We start from the raw sequence: 14,085 nt of genomic DNA, 5'->3' as shown, positions 1-14,085 counted from the left end.
AAACTTTTATATTTAGTTTATTAACCATAAATTAAAAAACATAGTACGCACCTTGTAAAAATATGACACACGGTAGCTAACACACGGCAATTCTAAGCCAGCTCTAAATGAAAATTAGTGATTTTTTTATCAGTCTTATTAGTCTATAGAACTGTGATCGATCCTATATCTTTTAACTTACCGTTATACATGGAAAATTGCTACAAAAATTTGATTTTAAGATTTAAACAAAGTTTATGTGTGATTTAATTTTTAATTTTATTTTCAAATGTAATTTATGTATTTTTGTTCTGTTATTTATAAATACTAGTTAAATTTATATGCTATTTGTCTAGTAATTTATTTTTGGATTTCAAAAACTACCTTATATTTTTTTTTAAAAATCATATCTGTAGATCAATTTTTTTAAAGAAAATCTCAAATGAATTTTTAAGATGAGAGAATGTGAGAAATGGTTCTCGATGAAAAACCCTTCAGATACGTTTAGGGACAGATGGCCGATTATTAATGGTTAATTTTCTTTGTATGATTTGATCTTTAAATAAATAATAATATTATACTAAAATTATCAAAATAATATATATTAAGAAACTCTGAAAGTTTGTAGCTATACAGATGGTCTCTATTTAATATTCTATGGTTTAGTTAGTTTCTTAAAAAATCCTAAAACAATTCTCATATGTATTATGTGAGAATTATTCTCATATGCATTATAATCATTGACTATGTCGTTTTGTACATTTTCATATAAATAATCAATTTATTTAACATCCTATAATCTATATTCAGATTTTTATGTGTCACTTTTTCTTATGGACATCTGAAACAGATGTTATGACCATGACTTCTTTCATCATATCTTCGAGATGTTGCCAAGGATGACCCGATATAGGATCCCAACACCTAGATGGTTCACTGAACTGAGCCTGAAGATTGTCTATTTGACTAGGCAATAACCATTGTTTCAAGCTTAACCAATTTGAAAGAGCAAAATCAGAGCACACTATCAGATTATAACTGTTTCATAAATTTATTGAATCATGTGCAATGTTTACCAAATGCATAGTATAACAATAGATCATGGTTCTTTAAAAAAAGTTCGTGGAGATTCTTACCCAATGAATCTTGAAGCAAGAATAGTAATTTTGACTTCTTGATATTTGTAAAGAATGTTAACGTAATCAATGTATAAAAGTCTTTCGTACATTCCCACGGTTCTGATTTCTGAACACACGCATATATAGTTATTATTGACCCCAACACCATAACATCCAAGAATCTTGCTCGAAAAGTTTTCATAATAGTATTGTTTTTGTCTTTCATAATAAAGCAATCTGAAGAGCATCTTTGGAGAAACGGACTTTTACATTACATAGTTATATACATTTGTATTTGATATTTTACATGTATCATATATATAAGATATAGTCAAAGCCGGCAACAAGGCCAAGCAAGCAAATCATAGGCTTCCAAGTAATTTAAGTTAGTTTTGGTTAGTTGATTCAATAGAATATTCTAGTCTAGTGGTAAAAGCATAGGCGGTTGAATTTCTAGTTGTGAGTTCGATTCTTGAGTGGTACTTAATTTTTCGATTAACAGTGCTACATGCACTATCACTACAAACGTCGTCGTCGTTATCACTGTCACTTCCTTATTTATTTTTATTTGTTTATTTTGCCTTTTGGTTAGCGATTGAATGTTTTTTTTATTTTTATTTTTTTATGATATATGTTGTCATATCTGCTCTGATTAAGTAAGTAATTAAGTAGAATGATCAATATTATTTTCTTTAAAATGGTAGACAATTGTGAGGAAAGTGAGACTTATCACAGAGTAAAGGCTTATATGGACATTAAGATAAATATGATGTTTTTCTTTGTTTGTAATAAACATATTAAGATAAAACTTTAAAATACATAGATTCGGTCAAAACAATTTACAATCTATACCTTACTTAGATACCCTAGTGCATAGCATAATCCGCGGATGGTTCTTCAAGTGTATAAATACTAATACTAGCCTGATCAAGTTGTTATCTCCGAGTATAACTGTGAATCAATCCTATTAAACAATGTCGGGAAGCAAGTAAGTGCTTAATTTCTCTCTCACACACATATTTGATTAGTTAATCTAATTTATCTACTTTGTGTGAATGCAGAAGGTTGGATGGCAAAATCGTGATTATAACAGGCGGAGCCAGCGGGATTGGAGCCGAATCCGCTAGGCTGTTCGCTGACCACGGAGCTAAAGTGGTCATAGTTGACGTACAAGAAGAGCTAGGTCGAAACGTCGTCGTTTCAATAGGTGACGACAGAGCGATTTTTTACCGTTGCGATGTTTCGAACGATGCAGAGGTAAGAAACGCCGTTAAGTTCACCGTCGAAAAACACGGAAAGCTAGACGTTCTGTTTAGTAACGCCGGCGTCATTCTGTTTAGCCAACCGGGCGTCGTGGAAACGCCGGGAAGCATACTCGACTTGGATCTCGAAAGGTTTGACCGAACAATGGCGGTGAACGTTCGTGGAGCGGCTGTGTTTATCAAACACGCGGCACGTGCCATGGTGGAGAAAGGCACGCGTGGTTCCATCGTTTGTACGACCAGCGTTACGGCGGAGGTTGGTGGTCAGGGATCTCATGAGTACACGGCGTCGAAGCATGGGCTCGTGGGGCTGATTAAATCGGTTTGTGGCGATTTAGGGAAGCACGGGATAAGAATAAACGGCGTCGCACCGTTCGCGGTGGCGACGGGGATGACTAGCCACGACGAGGAGACGGCGAAGCAGGTTGAGGGGTATTGCGAAGCTAAAGGGATTCTTAAAGGTGTTGTGTTGAAGGCTCGACACGTGGCAGAGGCTGCTCTGTTTCTTGCCTCTGATGATTCGGCTTATATCAGTGGTCAGAACGTAGCAGTGGATGGTGGTTTTTGCGTCGTTAGGCCTATTTGAAACTGTAGAGTCTCTTATGTTCAGTAAAAATATTGGTCATTAATTTGTTTCCCAGTTATTGATGAAGTTATGAAAGTGTTTTAGTTGTTGAATTTCATATCCCATATCAAGATCTTCGTCTTCTTTCTTAGATCGTTTGATTTTTAGCTATTGACGAAAGATGCTTTAAAATTTTTAATTAGTTGTTAAATATCATAATCCCGTATATCAAAATTAGAATGTTGAGGGAACTTCACTATGCAAAATCTGAGTAATCCCTTACTTTCAGTTGACAAGCAATAAAAGACCATTTCAAGCAATTACATAGAGTGAATTTGAGTTAACTATGAACATTTTAACCAAATAAGAAACATTATTATATACTCCATATGAACAAGTGTCAATTATTATTGCGGTGCGTAATTCAGAGGTCAAACGAATTCTTGAGCCATTAAACAAAAAAAGTGAAACCCACATGGCACGATAGAGTTGACTTTTTACCATACATATATTTTATTCATGTATAAATACCATTCATCCACTGATGCACACATGGTTCTGCGTAGCTATATTCTTCCAAAATTTTCCAAAACGTCTCAACAATAATGTCTGGAAATAGGCAATTTCCTCATCTCTCATAACATTTCTGCTAAAGTTCAAACCGTACGTTTTACATAATTATCTAATAGTGATTTGTTTCTTTGCAGATTGGATGGCAAAATCGTAATTATTACAGGCGGAGCAAGCGGGATTGGGGCTGAGTCCGTCAGGTTATTTACAGAACACGGCGCTCGAGTCGTCATTGTTGACGTACAAGACGAGCTAGGTCAAAACCTCGCCGCTTCGATCGGAGAAGACAAAGCGAGTTACTATCACTGCGATGTCACCAACGAGACGGAAGTTGAAAACGCTGTTAAGTTCACCGTCGATAAACACGGGAAGCTTGACGTTCTGTTTAGTAACGCCGGCGTTATAGAGCCGTTTGCGAGCATCCTCGACCTAAACCTAGACGAGTTCGACCGAATTCTCGCCGTTAACCTTCGCGGTGCAGCCGCATTCATCAAACACGCGGCACGTGCCATGGTGGAGAAAGGCACGCGCGGCTCCATCGTTTGCACTACCAGTGTCGCTGCTGAGATCTCCGGAACGGCACCACACGGGTATTAACTATTTTACTTATAAAATTTCTGTTACGAACGTAATAAACAATACGTGTTATTAGCTAGATCGTGTCAACAAGACCATGCAACAGCAAGGTTATCATAAAGTAGCAAAAAATGGTCATGTTGCCACGATTCATTTGAGATTTAGTTTTGTTGTCACCAAAATTAATTTCAACGAACATATTTAAATGTGCGATTAAATAATTTATAGGTACACGGCGTCGAAGCATGGGCTATTGGGTTTGATCAAATCAGCTTCTGGTGGGTTAGGGCAATACGGGATAAGAGTAAACGGTGTTGCTCCGTTTGGGGTTGCAACACCGTTGGTTTGTAATGGCTTCAAGATAGAGGCAAACGTGGTGGAGGAGAACACGTTAGCGTCGGCGAATCTAAAGGGCATTGTGTTGAAAGCTCGCCACGTGGCAGAAGCTGCTCTGTTTCTAGCATCTGATGCGTCGGCTTACGTAAGCGGACAGAACCTGGCAGTTGACGGCGGTTACTCGGTGGTTAAGCTGTAGATATAATACAACTTGGCCACAAAGGTCCCATGATGAGATGTTTCTTTATAGTAATTGGGTCAAAAGTTGACTTCACTTAAATTGTAGAGAGAGACATGGGGATTGGGAAGTTTCTGAGGTTGCAAATTTCCTTGAATTGTGGATGTTGTAATTTTATATGGAAACATTCATTATCTAACAAAGTGCGCATCTCGAGGATACTTACATAAGCAAATACAAGATTAATTAGATCAATAGTGGCCTTAATGGGCTTTTCTATTCTGCTTCTAGCCTCTCTGTTTTCATATTTATATACCCTCTTTGCTATTTCATTTGGATTTTTCTGTTAATATATAACTTTTCTCAATAGTCAATTACTCAGTTTCTAGATGATGTGGATACTTACATTATTATTATTTTTTTTTTTGAATTTATAAACTTAGTCACGCATCATTTTTTTTTCTCGAAATAAAGTTTTACTCATTTAAAATTCATTAGAACATTTCTATTAGTGATAGTGATAGAGATAAGTGATTTTTTAGATTAAAATTTCAAATGATAAACTATCTATCTTAATATTTTTGGAATACATTTTTGTGTCATCTATTTTATCTTTGTATCCAAACAAGTTCCAACTAAATTTTCTACAATCTTTACAACCAAACACGATTATTTCCTTATTTAATAATATTAAGTTCAAATTTCCTAAAATCTATCTACCTAATTTAAAGCAATATGTTAGATTAAAATATAATTCTCTTTTCACTTTTATTTAATCTTATATTTAATTATTTGAATTACTAATTAATACATAAAATTCATAAAACATTAGATTTTTTCAGCATATGATGTGAATTGAATTTTTATAAACGGATATATATTTTAAAAATTTATTTTAACATTTTTAAAGTATATTTTGTGCATTATTCTTTTTCAAAACGATTTTCCAAAAAACCATGGTCTTAAGATATGTAAGTGCATTGATATTACAAAACAAAGAAATTTACTATAGGGTAAATTTTGCAAATACAACAACATATATATAATATTGTAATATTTATATTAATAAACTAAAAAACCTGATTATATTAATATACTAACCTATTTAAATGATTTATGAAAAAAATAGATGTGTGTGTACTACGGGATAAATCCTAGTAATAAAATTAAAACCAATAGAAAATGACATGTAAGGTAGAAAGTGTCTTGAATGATGTCTCTCTAGTGTCTTCTTCAATGTACCCTTTTGTACTCTTTCTTCAAAATTGTCTTAAATTCATATTAACAAAAATACTAAAGACATAAGCAATGGAGGGGGTCTTATGTTCAGTTCTTTTTTGGTTTATACAGAAACAGTTAGGGAAAAGGCTACATCATATGTAGTTGTGTAGTCTTTAATTCTCCGTTGAAGGTTTCAATTAGAACTTATAAAAATTGTAATACAGTATAAATAATTATAATCGTGTCGACAACCTTCAACGGTAGTTGTGTAGTCCTTTTCTTGTTTTGACAGCTAGCAGTCCAAAAATAATAAGAAGAAAAGTCTAACATTGTAAACAAAAACTCAAAATGTAGTTTATCAAAAAAAGAATAGTCAATAAATATATAGAAACAGCATGGTGTATCGATCGAGTCCAGTCACTCCTTCAAGTGTCTATATATACAATCTCTCTTTTTATCTCTGTGTCTCCGTTTGAAATCATTCAACAATGTCAGGACTTAGGTAAGTGGCTCCAAAGCATTTACATATGCTAACCGATTTATTTGCGTAACTACAACGTTCGTTAATTTATATGTATATGTATGATCAGATTGGAAGGCAAGATCGCAATTATAACAGGTGGAGCTAGCGGTATTGGAGCCGAAGCGGTTAGGCTGTTCACGGACCACGGAGCTAAGGTGGTCATCGTTGACTTACAAGAAGAGCTTGGTCAAAAAGTAGCCGCTTCTATCGGGGATGAGAGAGCTACTTTTTACCGTTGCGATATCACAAACGAAACGGAGGTGGAGAACGCCGTTAAGTTCACCGTCGAGAAACACGGAAAGCTAGACGTTCTTTTCAGTAACGCCGGCGTTATGGAACAGCACGGAAGCTTTCTTGACTTGGACCTCGAGCTGTTTGACCGAACCATGGCGGTCAACGTTCGTGGTGCGGCTGCGTTTATGAAACACGCGGCACGTGCCATGGTGGAGAAGGGAACGCGTGGGTCTATCGTATGTACGACGAGCGTCTCTTCGGAGATCAGTGGTGTGGGACCTCATGCGTACACGGCGTCGAAGCATGCACTTCTCGGGCTGATGAGATCTGCTTGTGGCGGGCTTGGAAAGTACGGGATTAGAGTCAACGGTGTTGCACCGTATGGGGTGGCCACGGCGCTCAACAGCCGTGACGAGGAAACGGCGAAGATGGTGGAGGACTATTGCGCCGCGACGGCAATTCTTAAGGGGGTTGTACTTAAGGCACGCCACGTGGCAGAGGCGGCTTTGTTTCTGGCTTCTGATGATTCTGCTTACGTTAGCGGCCAAAACCTGGCTGTCGACGGTGGTTATAGCGTCGTCAAGCCCATGTGAAAGAAATAAATTGGCTGTTGATTTGACGTTTTTTTCTTTTCATTTTAATGTTATTAATTGGTATTGGCGAATAATTCCATATTATTCAGCTTTTCACCAAAGCTTCATAAAATAAAATAAATAAAATAAATAAAAAGATGAAGACAAGTTAAACGTTTATTCTTGTAGTTTGAGTTACATAAAACTATATATATTATGTTGTCCACAAAGAAAAAAGAAACAAAAAAAAACCCCTACATATGTATATTATATAACTGATTTTTTTCCGTTTTTAGTAAAAAAAGATGTAACTCAACTTACCATATCTCTTAGCTTATGAATTTTCATGATTTTAAATCATATATTAATTTAATAATTTTACAAAAAAAAAAAATAACTCAAAAATATAAGTCAATTATAACTCAACAAAACTTAATTTCAAAACCAAATTTAAAAAACAAATCGTAGTTAGTGACATTTTAAAATTATGATTATATCAAAGGGTTAGAGGATCCGTAAGGATAAGACATGTTGTTAAGCCTGGTTTGTTTTCAACATATTTAAATTTAACAATTAAGCTTGAAAATATTTATTCATAATTAAAAAAAAAAATTGAAAAAAAAATAAAGATTTTTTGTTTTTTATAAAGTATAATTGAAAAAACCTTAATTGTTAAAATTAAATATGTATATACATGTTAAACTTATGAAACCAAACTTAGAGACCCATTAGGATGGTACGGGATGCTAAGTCTGGTTTGTTTTCAACATATTCAAATTTAACACTTAACTTTGAATATATTTTGTGAATAAAAATCTAAAAAAATAGTGAAATCATTTGTTAAAAAAAGTCAATCTTATGGCACTGGATTGTCCGGATTATTCATGTGTATAGAGAGGTTAATCGTCTTACCGACGAATTAGCAAACTATGCTTTCTCATTGCCGTTAGGTTTTCATTCATTTGATATTATTTCTAGTAATGTTACGTCCATTCTTTCGAATGATGTCCAAGGAGTTGCCGTCCCTCGTCGGGCTTGTTTGTAATTTTAAGTTTGAATAAATAAAGGGAGACTCAGTCTCCTCTCTTCTACCAAAAAAAAAGAAGTCAATCTTTTTTTTTAGAAAAAGGAAGTTAAGAAAGTAATATACCTCCTACAGCTTGTGTGATATGGATGAAAAACAAACGTCTTGGCTGTGCAAAAGCAAGTAATTCGATCTTCTCATCCAACCTTTTAACTCCTATTAAAAATTTGCATGTTAGTCTAAGCTAAAATTTTAATTTGCCTATTTCTCCAAAAAATATAATAAACTCAGTGGCACCAGAGTCAGGAATATACAAGATCTGTGATGATCAGGAGATTCATCTATAAGATTGGTTTGAAAGTGTGAGAATTTTTTATCTGAACAATACAAATAATTATTTCTTTAAACACTCTTTGATTGATAGAAAATCTGTTTACAAGTTTGTTCTAAACAATTTTCTAATCTCTCAAAACTCTCTTAAAGATTTTTCTTGCTCTCTCTAAGTTCTTAGTTCTTTTTCTTAAAGACTAAAACTTAGTAGCTAGATAAACTTTTTCTTGTTTGTGCTAAAGCTCAACATAGCCATAGCACCCCTATTTATAGATCTAGGTATTGACTATTTAATTAGTAAATTACCTAATCTAATTCTAATAGGAATTGGACAATTTCCTTTTTCTTTATGGTTTAGGAACTGTACAATAGGAACGTAAACATGAAGCTCTTTGTCCTTCTAGAAGCTTTTCGTGCCTTCTAATCCTGTGTAAGTATTCAAGCTTTATAAATGCCAACATAGATATCTTGATACGCTGTTTTTGCATTAGTGTCCTGTCCCTCTGAAGTAGTTCATCTACTTGTTCAAATGCTGCATCTTCATGGTTCCCTGAAAAGGCATAAAAGCATAGAAGCCATGTTAGATATCTAAACAAATACACAAGCTAAATGTCGTCTTGGCTGTGTACAAGCATGCAAATATGCAATAACTCGGTCTCTTTCAAAGCACATCCAACAAACTTCTTTCTTTCAGGGACTACAACATATATATTATGTATAAACAAAAGCGGTATCAAAAGAAACAAGAAGACTCTGCTATAGTGATGTACCATCCAAAATTCACAACCTCCTCTAACTCCTATAAAAATTTGGCTATTGGTGCTTTCCCCCCCAATAGAAAAAAAGAAACCAAGGAAAAAGAGAACAAGAGAAGAAACCTGAGGAATCTGGTCTCGCCAACGATGGTGGTGGTGTCGTGATTCTCCACCCAAATATAGAATCTCAGTTCTGTAGTACATGTACACTACTGGCAATCTCTGTTTTTGCTTCTCTATATTGGCACATATATATATATATATACATCCCTAACTACTGGCAATCTCTGTTTTTGCTTCTCTCTTATATCGCAGAGATGATCGGCTAGCCTCTTTGTATGAAATTCGCAGAGCTTATAAAAAAGTTTCCTTTTTTCCTCGACGGTTATTTATTTTCTTATTTGGGAAAAAAATGTAAAAAGTTACCTCTGAGAACGGTCGAGAGATCTACATAATTAATTAATTTTACAACTCCATGGATTTTAATATAGAAAGTGCTATATATGTTCAGTTCCCTCAAGAGGTTTGAAGCTATCTATTAATCTAAATGATCATATTAATATGCAACCCACAACACTGTCTTCTTTGATGTTAGTATAAGTCATCTTGCATCTTATTTAGAGTGTTTGTGTTTGTTTCTGTTGATGTGTGTTTATGTAGTAATCACACACAAGTATGCTGTCTCTGGTTAGTCGGACACAGAGTAAAAAGACATCTGACTCATAACTGGAGAAATAAGAATAAGGCATGAAATATAATTAAAATACTTCAGATTAATGAGTTGCAAATAGTGAAAAAGAGGTTTTCTCTACGTAGTTTCTTAATTAACATCAATCGAAGTGAAAGAGCGATGAGAGGAAGATTTAGTATTAATGCGGGTGAATGGATTTTTTTTTTTCCTTTAAAAAAGAGTTTTAAGTATTAACTAGGACAACGGGCCAGGTGGTCGGTTTGTAGTTTCCACAAATGTCACCACGCTGTTATAAAATGTGTGCAAGTTATCGACCACAAAAGAAAAGAAAACATTGAGAGCAAAGAGGTAACAAGCGATGAACTGTGTAATGCAACTCTTGGTTATAAATCAAGTGTATTACACATATATATACTCGGCTCGATCGACATTATATTACCGCGTCTTATATAAATCTTTTGTAATCCCCAACAATGTCGGGACTCAGGCAAGTGTGCTTCATCTACCTATACACACGGGATTGTGAATATTTGCATACGTACAATGTTGTTGATTAATTCATTTGCTTATCCATGCAGAAGATTGGATGGTAAGATCGTAATCATAACAGGTGGAGCTAGCGGGATTGGAGCCGAAGCGGCTAGGCTGTTCACGGACCACGGTGCTAATGATGTACAAGAAGAGCTAGGCCAAAACGTCGTCGTCACAATCGGCAAAGACAAAGCAACTTTTTACCGTTGCGATGTGACAAACGAAGCGGAGGTAGAGAACGCCGTCAAGTTCACCGTCGAAAAACACGAAAAGTTAGACGTTCTGTTTAGTAACGCCGGCGTCTTGGAACCGCTGGGAAGCTTCATCGACTTTGACATCGAACGGTTTGACCTCACAATGGCGGTCAACGTCCGTGGCGCGGCTGCGTTTATCAAGCACGCGGCACGAGCCATGGTGGATAAAGGCATGCGTGGTTCAATCGTATGTACGACCAGCATAACGTCGGAGATAGGTGGTTTGGGACCTCACGGTTACACTGCTTCTAAACACGCGCTTCTCGGCCTGATTAGATCGGCATGTGGCGATTTGGGGAAGTACGGGATTAGAGTAAATGGAGTTGCACCGTACGCGGTGGCCACGCCGATGACTAGCCACGACGAGGAGATGGCGAGGCAGGTGGAGGAGTATTTTGAAAACAAGGGGATTCTCAAGGGCGTTGTGCTTAAAGCTAGCCACGTTGCACAAGTTGCTCTGTTTTTGGCTTCTGATGATTCTGCTTATATAAGCGGTCAGAATTTGGCCGTGGATGGTGGTTATAGTGTTGTTAAGCCATAATTAAAAGTTAAAGCTGCTTTAATGAATAAATATTGGATTATGCTTTCATTGATTTTATCAGTTCCTAAATATAGAGAAAAAATTATGAACATGCGTCCTTATTTTTTTTTATCTAACTGTCAATTAACACGAGTAACAAACGATCACAACAGCTGGTCGTCTCGCTTCAAAAAACCAAGCCCACCTGCCAATAACTCCACTCTCATGCATAAACAAACACCTCTTAATTTCTAGTATTACTCTTCCAAAGAGACAAACGAACTAATTTCTCTTCATTACAATTAGCAAATCATGGCACTGATCGTTTACTGGTATGACTTCATCTGCTTTGCGATAGTCGCGGCTGCGATCGTGGCGTCCTTGTGGTTTCTAATGCGAAGAGAACGAGGCTGCTTAGGAATTGATGATACGGCCTACGATAACTTTTTACTACTGTATAGATCGAAGGGGTTTGGTTCGGCTCGGTTATGGACCAGTTGCTGGAGAAGGTTGCATCCCGGCTGGCTTCTCTTCACTCGTTCCACCTCTTTTCTTTCCATGGCTGCTTTACTGGCTTGGGACGTCATGAAGTGGGACGCAAGTATCTTCGTCTATTACACAGAGTGAGAGCCTTCTTCTTCTTTTAGTGTTATAACCCAAAAGTCGGATCGTAATCAGAAATCAGATCCGAATTGTTTATTCGTTGACTTATTTTACTTGGTTTTGTGACAGATGGACTTTCACGCTTGTGATCATCTACTTTGCGGTACGTCCTAACAGCTTAACGCATTCTGAATAAGAGAGTGTTACATAAATCCGGATTTTTGTTTATGCTCATACGTTTTTCTGCAGATGGGTATTGTAGCTTCCGTATATGGTTGCTTGATCTATTCTAATAAAGAGCTAACACTGGAAACTGGTGAAGATGCGGTTGTAGAAAAGGTCGGAGTTGAATTCAGGCGAAGATTAGGGGTTTATGGTTACTTCACGCAGACAATTTTTCAGGTTAATGACAACAGAGAGACCAAAGATTTTGCATTATACAACATTCATACAAAATTAATTTATGTTTCTGGTTTGTGTTGCAGACAAGTACAGGGGCTGTCGTGATGACGGACATTGTGTTTTGGCTAGCTATAGTTCCTTTCCTCTCAAATACTCACTTCGGGTTAAACACAGTAAGAGCATTTCAGCCTCTGATTAATACAAATCGACTACAAAAGCATCAAACAACTTATCAAATCTATGTATGCTTGACCAGCTGATGATTTGCATGCACACGGCAAATGCAGGCTTCCTCCTGCTTGAAACAGTTCTCAATAGCCTTGTAAGCAAAATCGAAAGTAACCAAGACAATGAGAGATATAAAGAAAAAAAGCCTATCATAATCGTTTTGTTCTGATTTCAGAACTTCCCTTGGTTTAGAGTTGGATATTTCGTGCTATGGAGTTGTATCTACGTTGTTTTCCAATGGATAATCCACGCATGTGGCTTCACTTGGTAAGCATTTATCGCAACAAATCTTTTTTCTAAGCAAAGCAAAGCATATTATAAGATACAAACATAAAGTAAACAATCTATTCTCAGGTGGCCATATCCATTCCTAGAGCTCGAGAGGCCATGGGCTCCAATATGGTATTCACCTTCCACAATCTTATCTAATCAAGATATCCGGTTTTGATTGTACAAATAAACTAACATCAGAAACATAATCTCAGGTACTTGAGCATGGCAATTATTCACATCCCTTGCTATGGAGCTTATGCCGCAATTGTAATAGCCAAGAACTCATGCTTCACCTATTTATTCCCAAATGCTTTTGTAAATCCATAATCCTAATCTATTCATAGAACCAAACACAGATATAATCTGAAGATTTGATTGTGTGATATACATATATATCACTCATGGAATAAGATTTGAAAGCAATTCGAATAACAGTAGAAAATTAGAGAGCATAATTAATATCCATTAAAAAGGACCTAGATATGAAATTCAAAACCAAAGATGTTCAACAGAAGATCCATAACAGCAAAACACAATAGAAAACAGTTCCAAAATAAATAAATAAAAAGCAGTATCCAATTCAAAAGAGATGATGAGAATTCAATTTCATTCCTGAGCTTCTTCTTTCTGGTAAACGTAAGTGAGACCACACTTACCACAGTAGTGACGGTCGAAATGGCTAGCCATGAAAGTCCCAGCACCACAGGTAGCGTTAGGGCACTCCTTCCTCAGACGCTGAACCTTACCAGAACCATCAACCTTGTAGAACTGGAGAACAGCGAGCTTGACCTTTCTGTGTTTGTGCTTGATCTTCTTAGGCTTGGTGTAGGTCTTCTTCTTCCTCTTCTTGGCACCTCCACGTAGACGAAGGACAAGGTGAAGCGTTGATTCCTTCTGGATGTTGTAGTCCGCTAAGGTTCTTCCGTCCTCGAGCTGCTTTCCGGCGAAAATCAATCGCTGCTGGTCCGGTGGAATTCCTTCCTTGTCTTGGATCTTCGCCTTCACATTGTCGATGGTGTCAGATGACTCCACCTCGAGTGTGATCGTCTTCCCCGTTAGGGTTTTCACGAAGATCTGCATCTTTCTTTTTTTTTTTTTTGCTTCTCTCGCTTCTAAGCCAAACGGCGGAGGAAAAGTTTCTACTGCTTTCTATTTGGTGAAATGAAATAAAGGGGGTGACAGGTTGAAAAACTAGGGTTTTTTTGGAGGAGTTCCCCTTTGTAAATTTACGTAATTACCCTTCTACTGAAAAAAATGTAAATGGGTCTTTATAAGCAACAAATTCGGGCTTAGCTTGAATTATCTATTGGGCCTGAAAAGGTCGTGGTTTTTTTTTTAAA

General features: G+C 36.4%; 6 protein-coding genes across 7 annotated transcripts; 5 read left to right on the top strand and 1 right to left on the bottom strand.

Moving 5' to 3' along the window:
• Positions 1-2,031: 2,031 nt before the first annotated feature.
• LOC104793700 (short-chain dehydrogenase reductase 3a-like) lies at positions 2,032-3,075 on the top strand. Its single transcript, XM_087455394.1, has 2 exons — positions 2,032-2,085; positions 2,159-3,075. Exons 1-2 carry the CDS (start codon positions 2,072-2,074, stop codon positions 2,943-2,945), a joined length of 801 nt encoding a protein of 266 aa, XP_087311520.1. The 5' UTR covers positions 2,032-2,071; the 3' UTR covers positions 2,946-3,075.
• Positions 3,076-3,460: 385 nt separating this feature from the next.
• On the top strand, positions 3,461-4,787 carry LOC104793699 (short-chain dehydrogenase reductase 3b). Its single transcript, XM_010520103.3, has 3 exons — positions 3,461-3,543; positions 3,632-4,084; positions 4,299-4,787. The coding sequence occupies exons 1-3, from the start codon at positions 3,530-3,532 to the stop codon at positions 4,603-4,605; spliced, it is 774 nt and encodes a 257-aa protein (XP_010518405.1). The 5' UTR covers positions 3,461-3,529; the 3' UTR covers positions 4,606-4,787.
• A 1,249-nt stretch (positions 4,788-6,036) lies between these two features.
• On the top strand, positions 6,037-7,314 carry LOC104793698 (short-chain dehydrogenase reductase 3a). The gene is made up of 2 exons (XM_010520102.2): positions 6,037-6,307; positions 6,396-7,314. The coding sequence occupies exons 1-2, from the start codon at positions 6,294-6,296 to the stop codon at positions 7,153-7,155; spliced, it is 774 nt and encodes a 257-aa protein (XP_010518404.2). The 5' UTR covers positions 6,037-6,293; the 3' UTR covers positions 7,156-7,314.
• A 3,018-nt stretch (positions 7,315-10,332) lies between these two features.
• On the top strand, positions 10,333-11,308 carry LOC104793697 (short-chain dehydrogenase reductase 3c-like). The gene is made up of 2 exons (XM_010520101.2): positions 10,333-10,421; positions 10,513-11,308. The coding sequence occupies exons 1-2, from the start codon at positions 10,408-10,410 to the stop codon at positions 11,258-11,260; spliced, it is 762 nt and encodes a 253-aa protein (XP_010518403.1). The 5' UTR covers positions 10,333-10,407; the 3' UTR covers positions 11,261-11,308.
• A 150-nt stretch (positions 11,309-11,458) lies between these two features.
• On the top strand, positions 11,459-13,886 carry LOC104793694 (uncharacterized). Of its 2 annotated transcripts, none has more exons than XM_010520099.3 (8): positions 11,459-11,862; positions 11,972-12,005; positions 12,092-12,244; positions 12,328-12,417; positions 12,501-12,566; positions 12,648-12,739; positions 12,827-12,874; positions 12,958-13,886. In XM_010520099.3, exons 1-8 carry the CDS (start codon positions 11,552-11,554, stop codon positions 13,070-13,072), a joined length of 909 nt encoding a protein of 302 aa, XP_010518401.1. In that variant the 5' UTR covers positions 11,459-11,551; the 3' UTR covers positions 13,073-13,886. The 2 variants fall into 2 exon arrangements, 1 of the variants encoding a protein (XP_010518401.1); XR_015560123.1 differs by having other exon boundaries at positions 11,480-11,862; positions 12,532-12,566; positions 12,958-13,177.
• Positions 13,188-13,825, bottom strand: LOC104793695 (ubiquitin-ribosomal protein eS31y fusion protein). The gene has a single exon (XM_010520100.3). The coding sequence runs from the start codon at positions 13,823-13,825 to the stop codon at positions 13,352-13,354; it is 474 nt and encodes a 157-aa protein (XP_010518402.1). The 3' UTR covers positions 13,188-13,351.
• Positions 13,887-14,085: the final 199 nt, after the last annotated feature.

Source organism: Camelina sativa, chromosome 6 (genome assembly GCF_030686135.1).
Source record: "Camelina sativa cultivar CO46 ecotype springtype chromosome 6, ASM3068613v1".
Classification (NCBI taxonomy): domain Eukaryota; kingdom Viridiplantae; phylum Streptophyta; class Magnoliopsida; order Brassicales; family Brassicaceae; genus Camelina; species Camelina sativa.
This window is presented reverse-complemented; position numbering and strand designations above follow the sequence as displayed.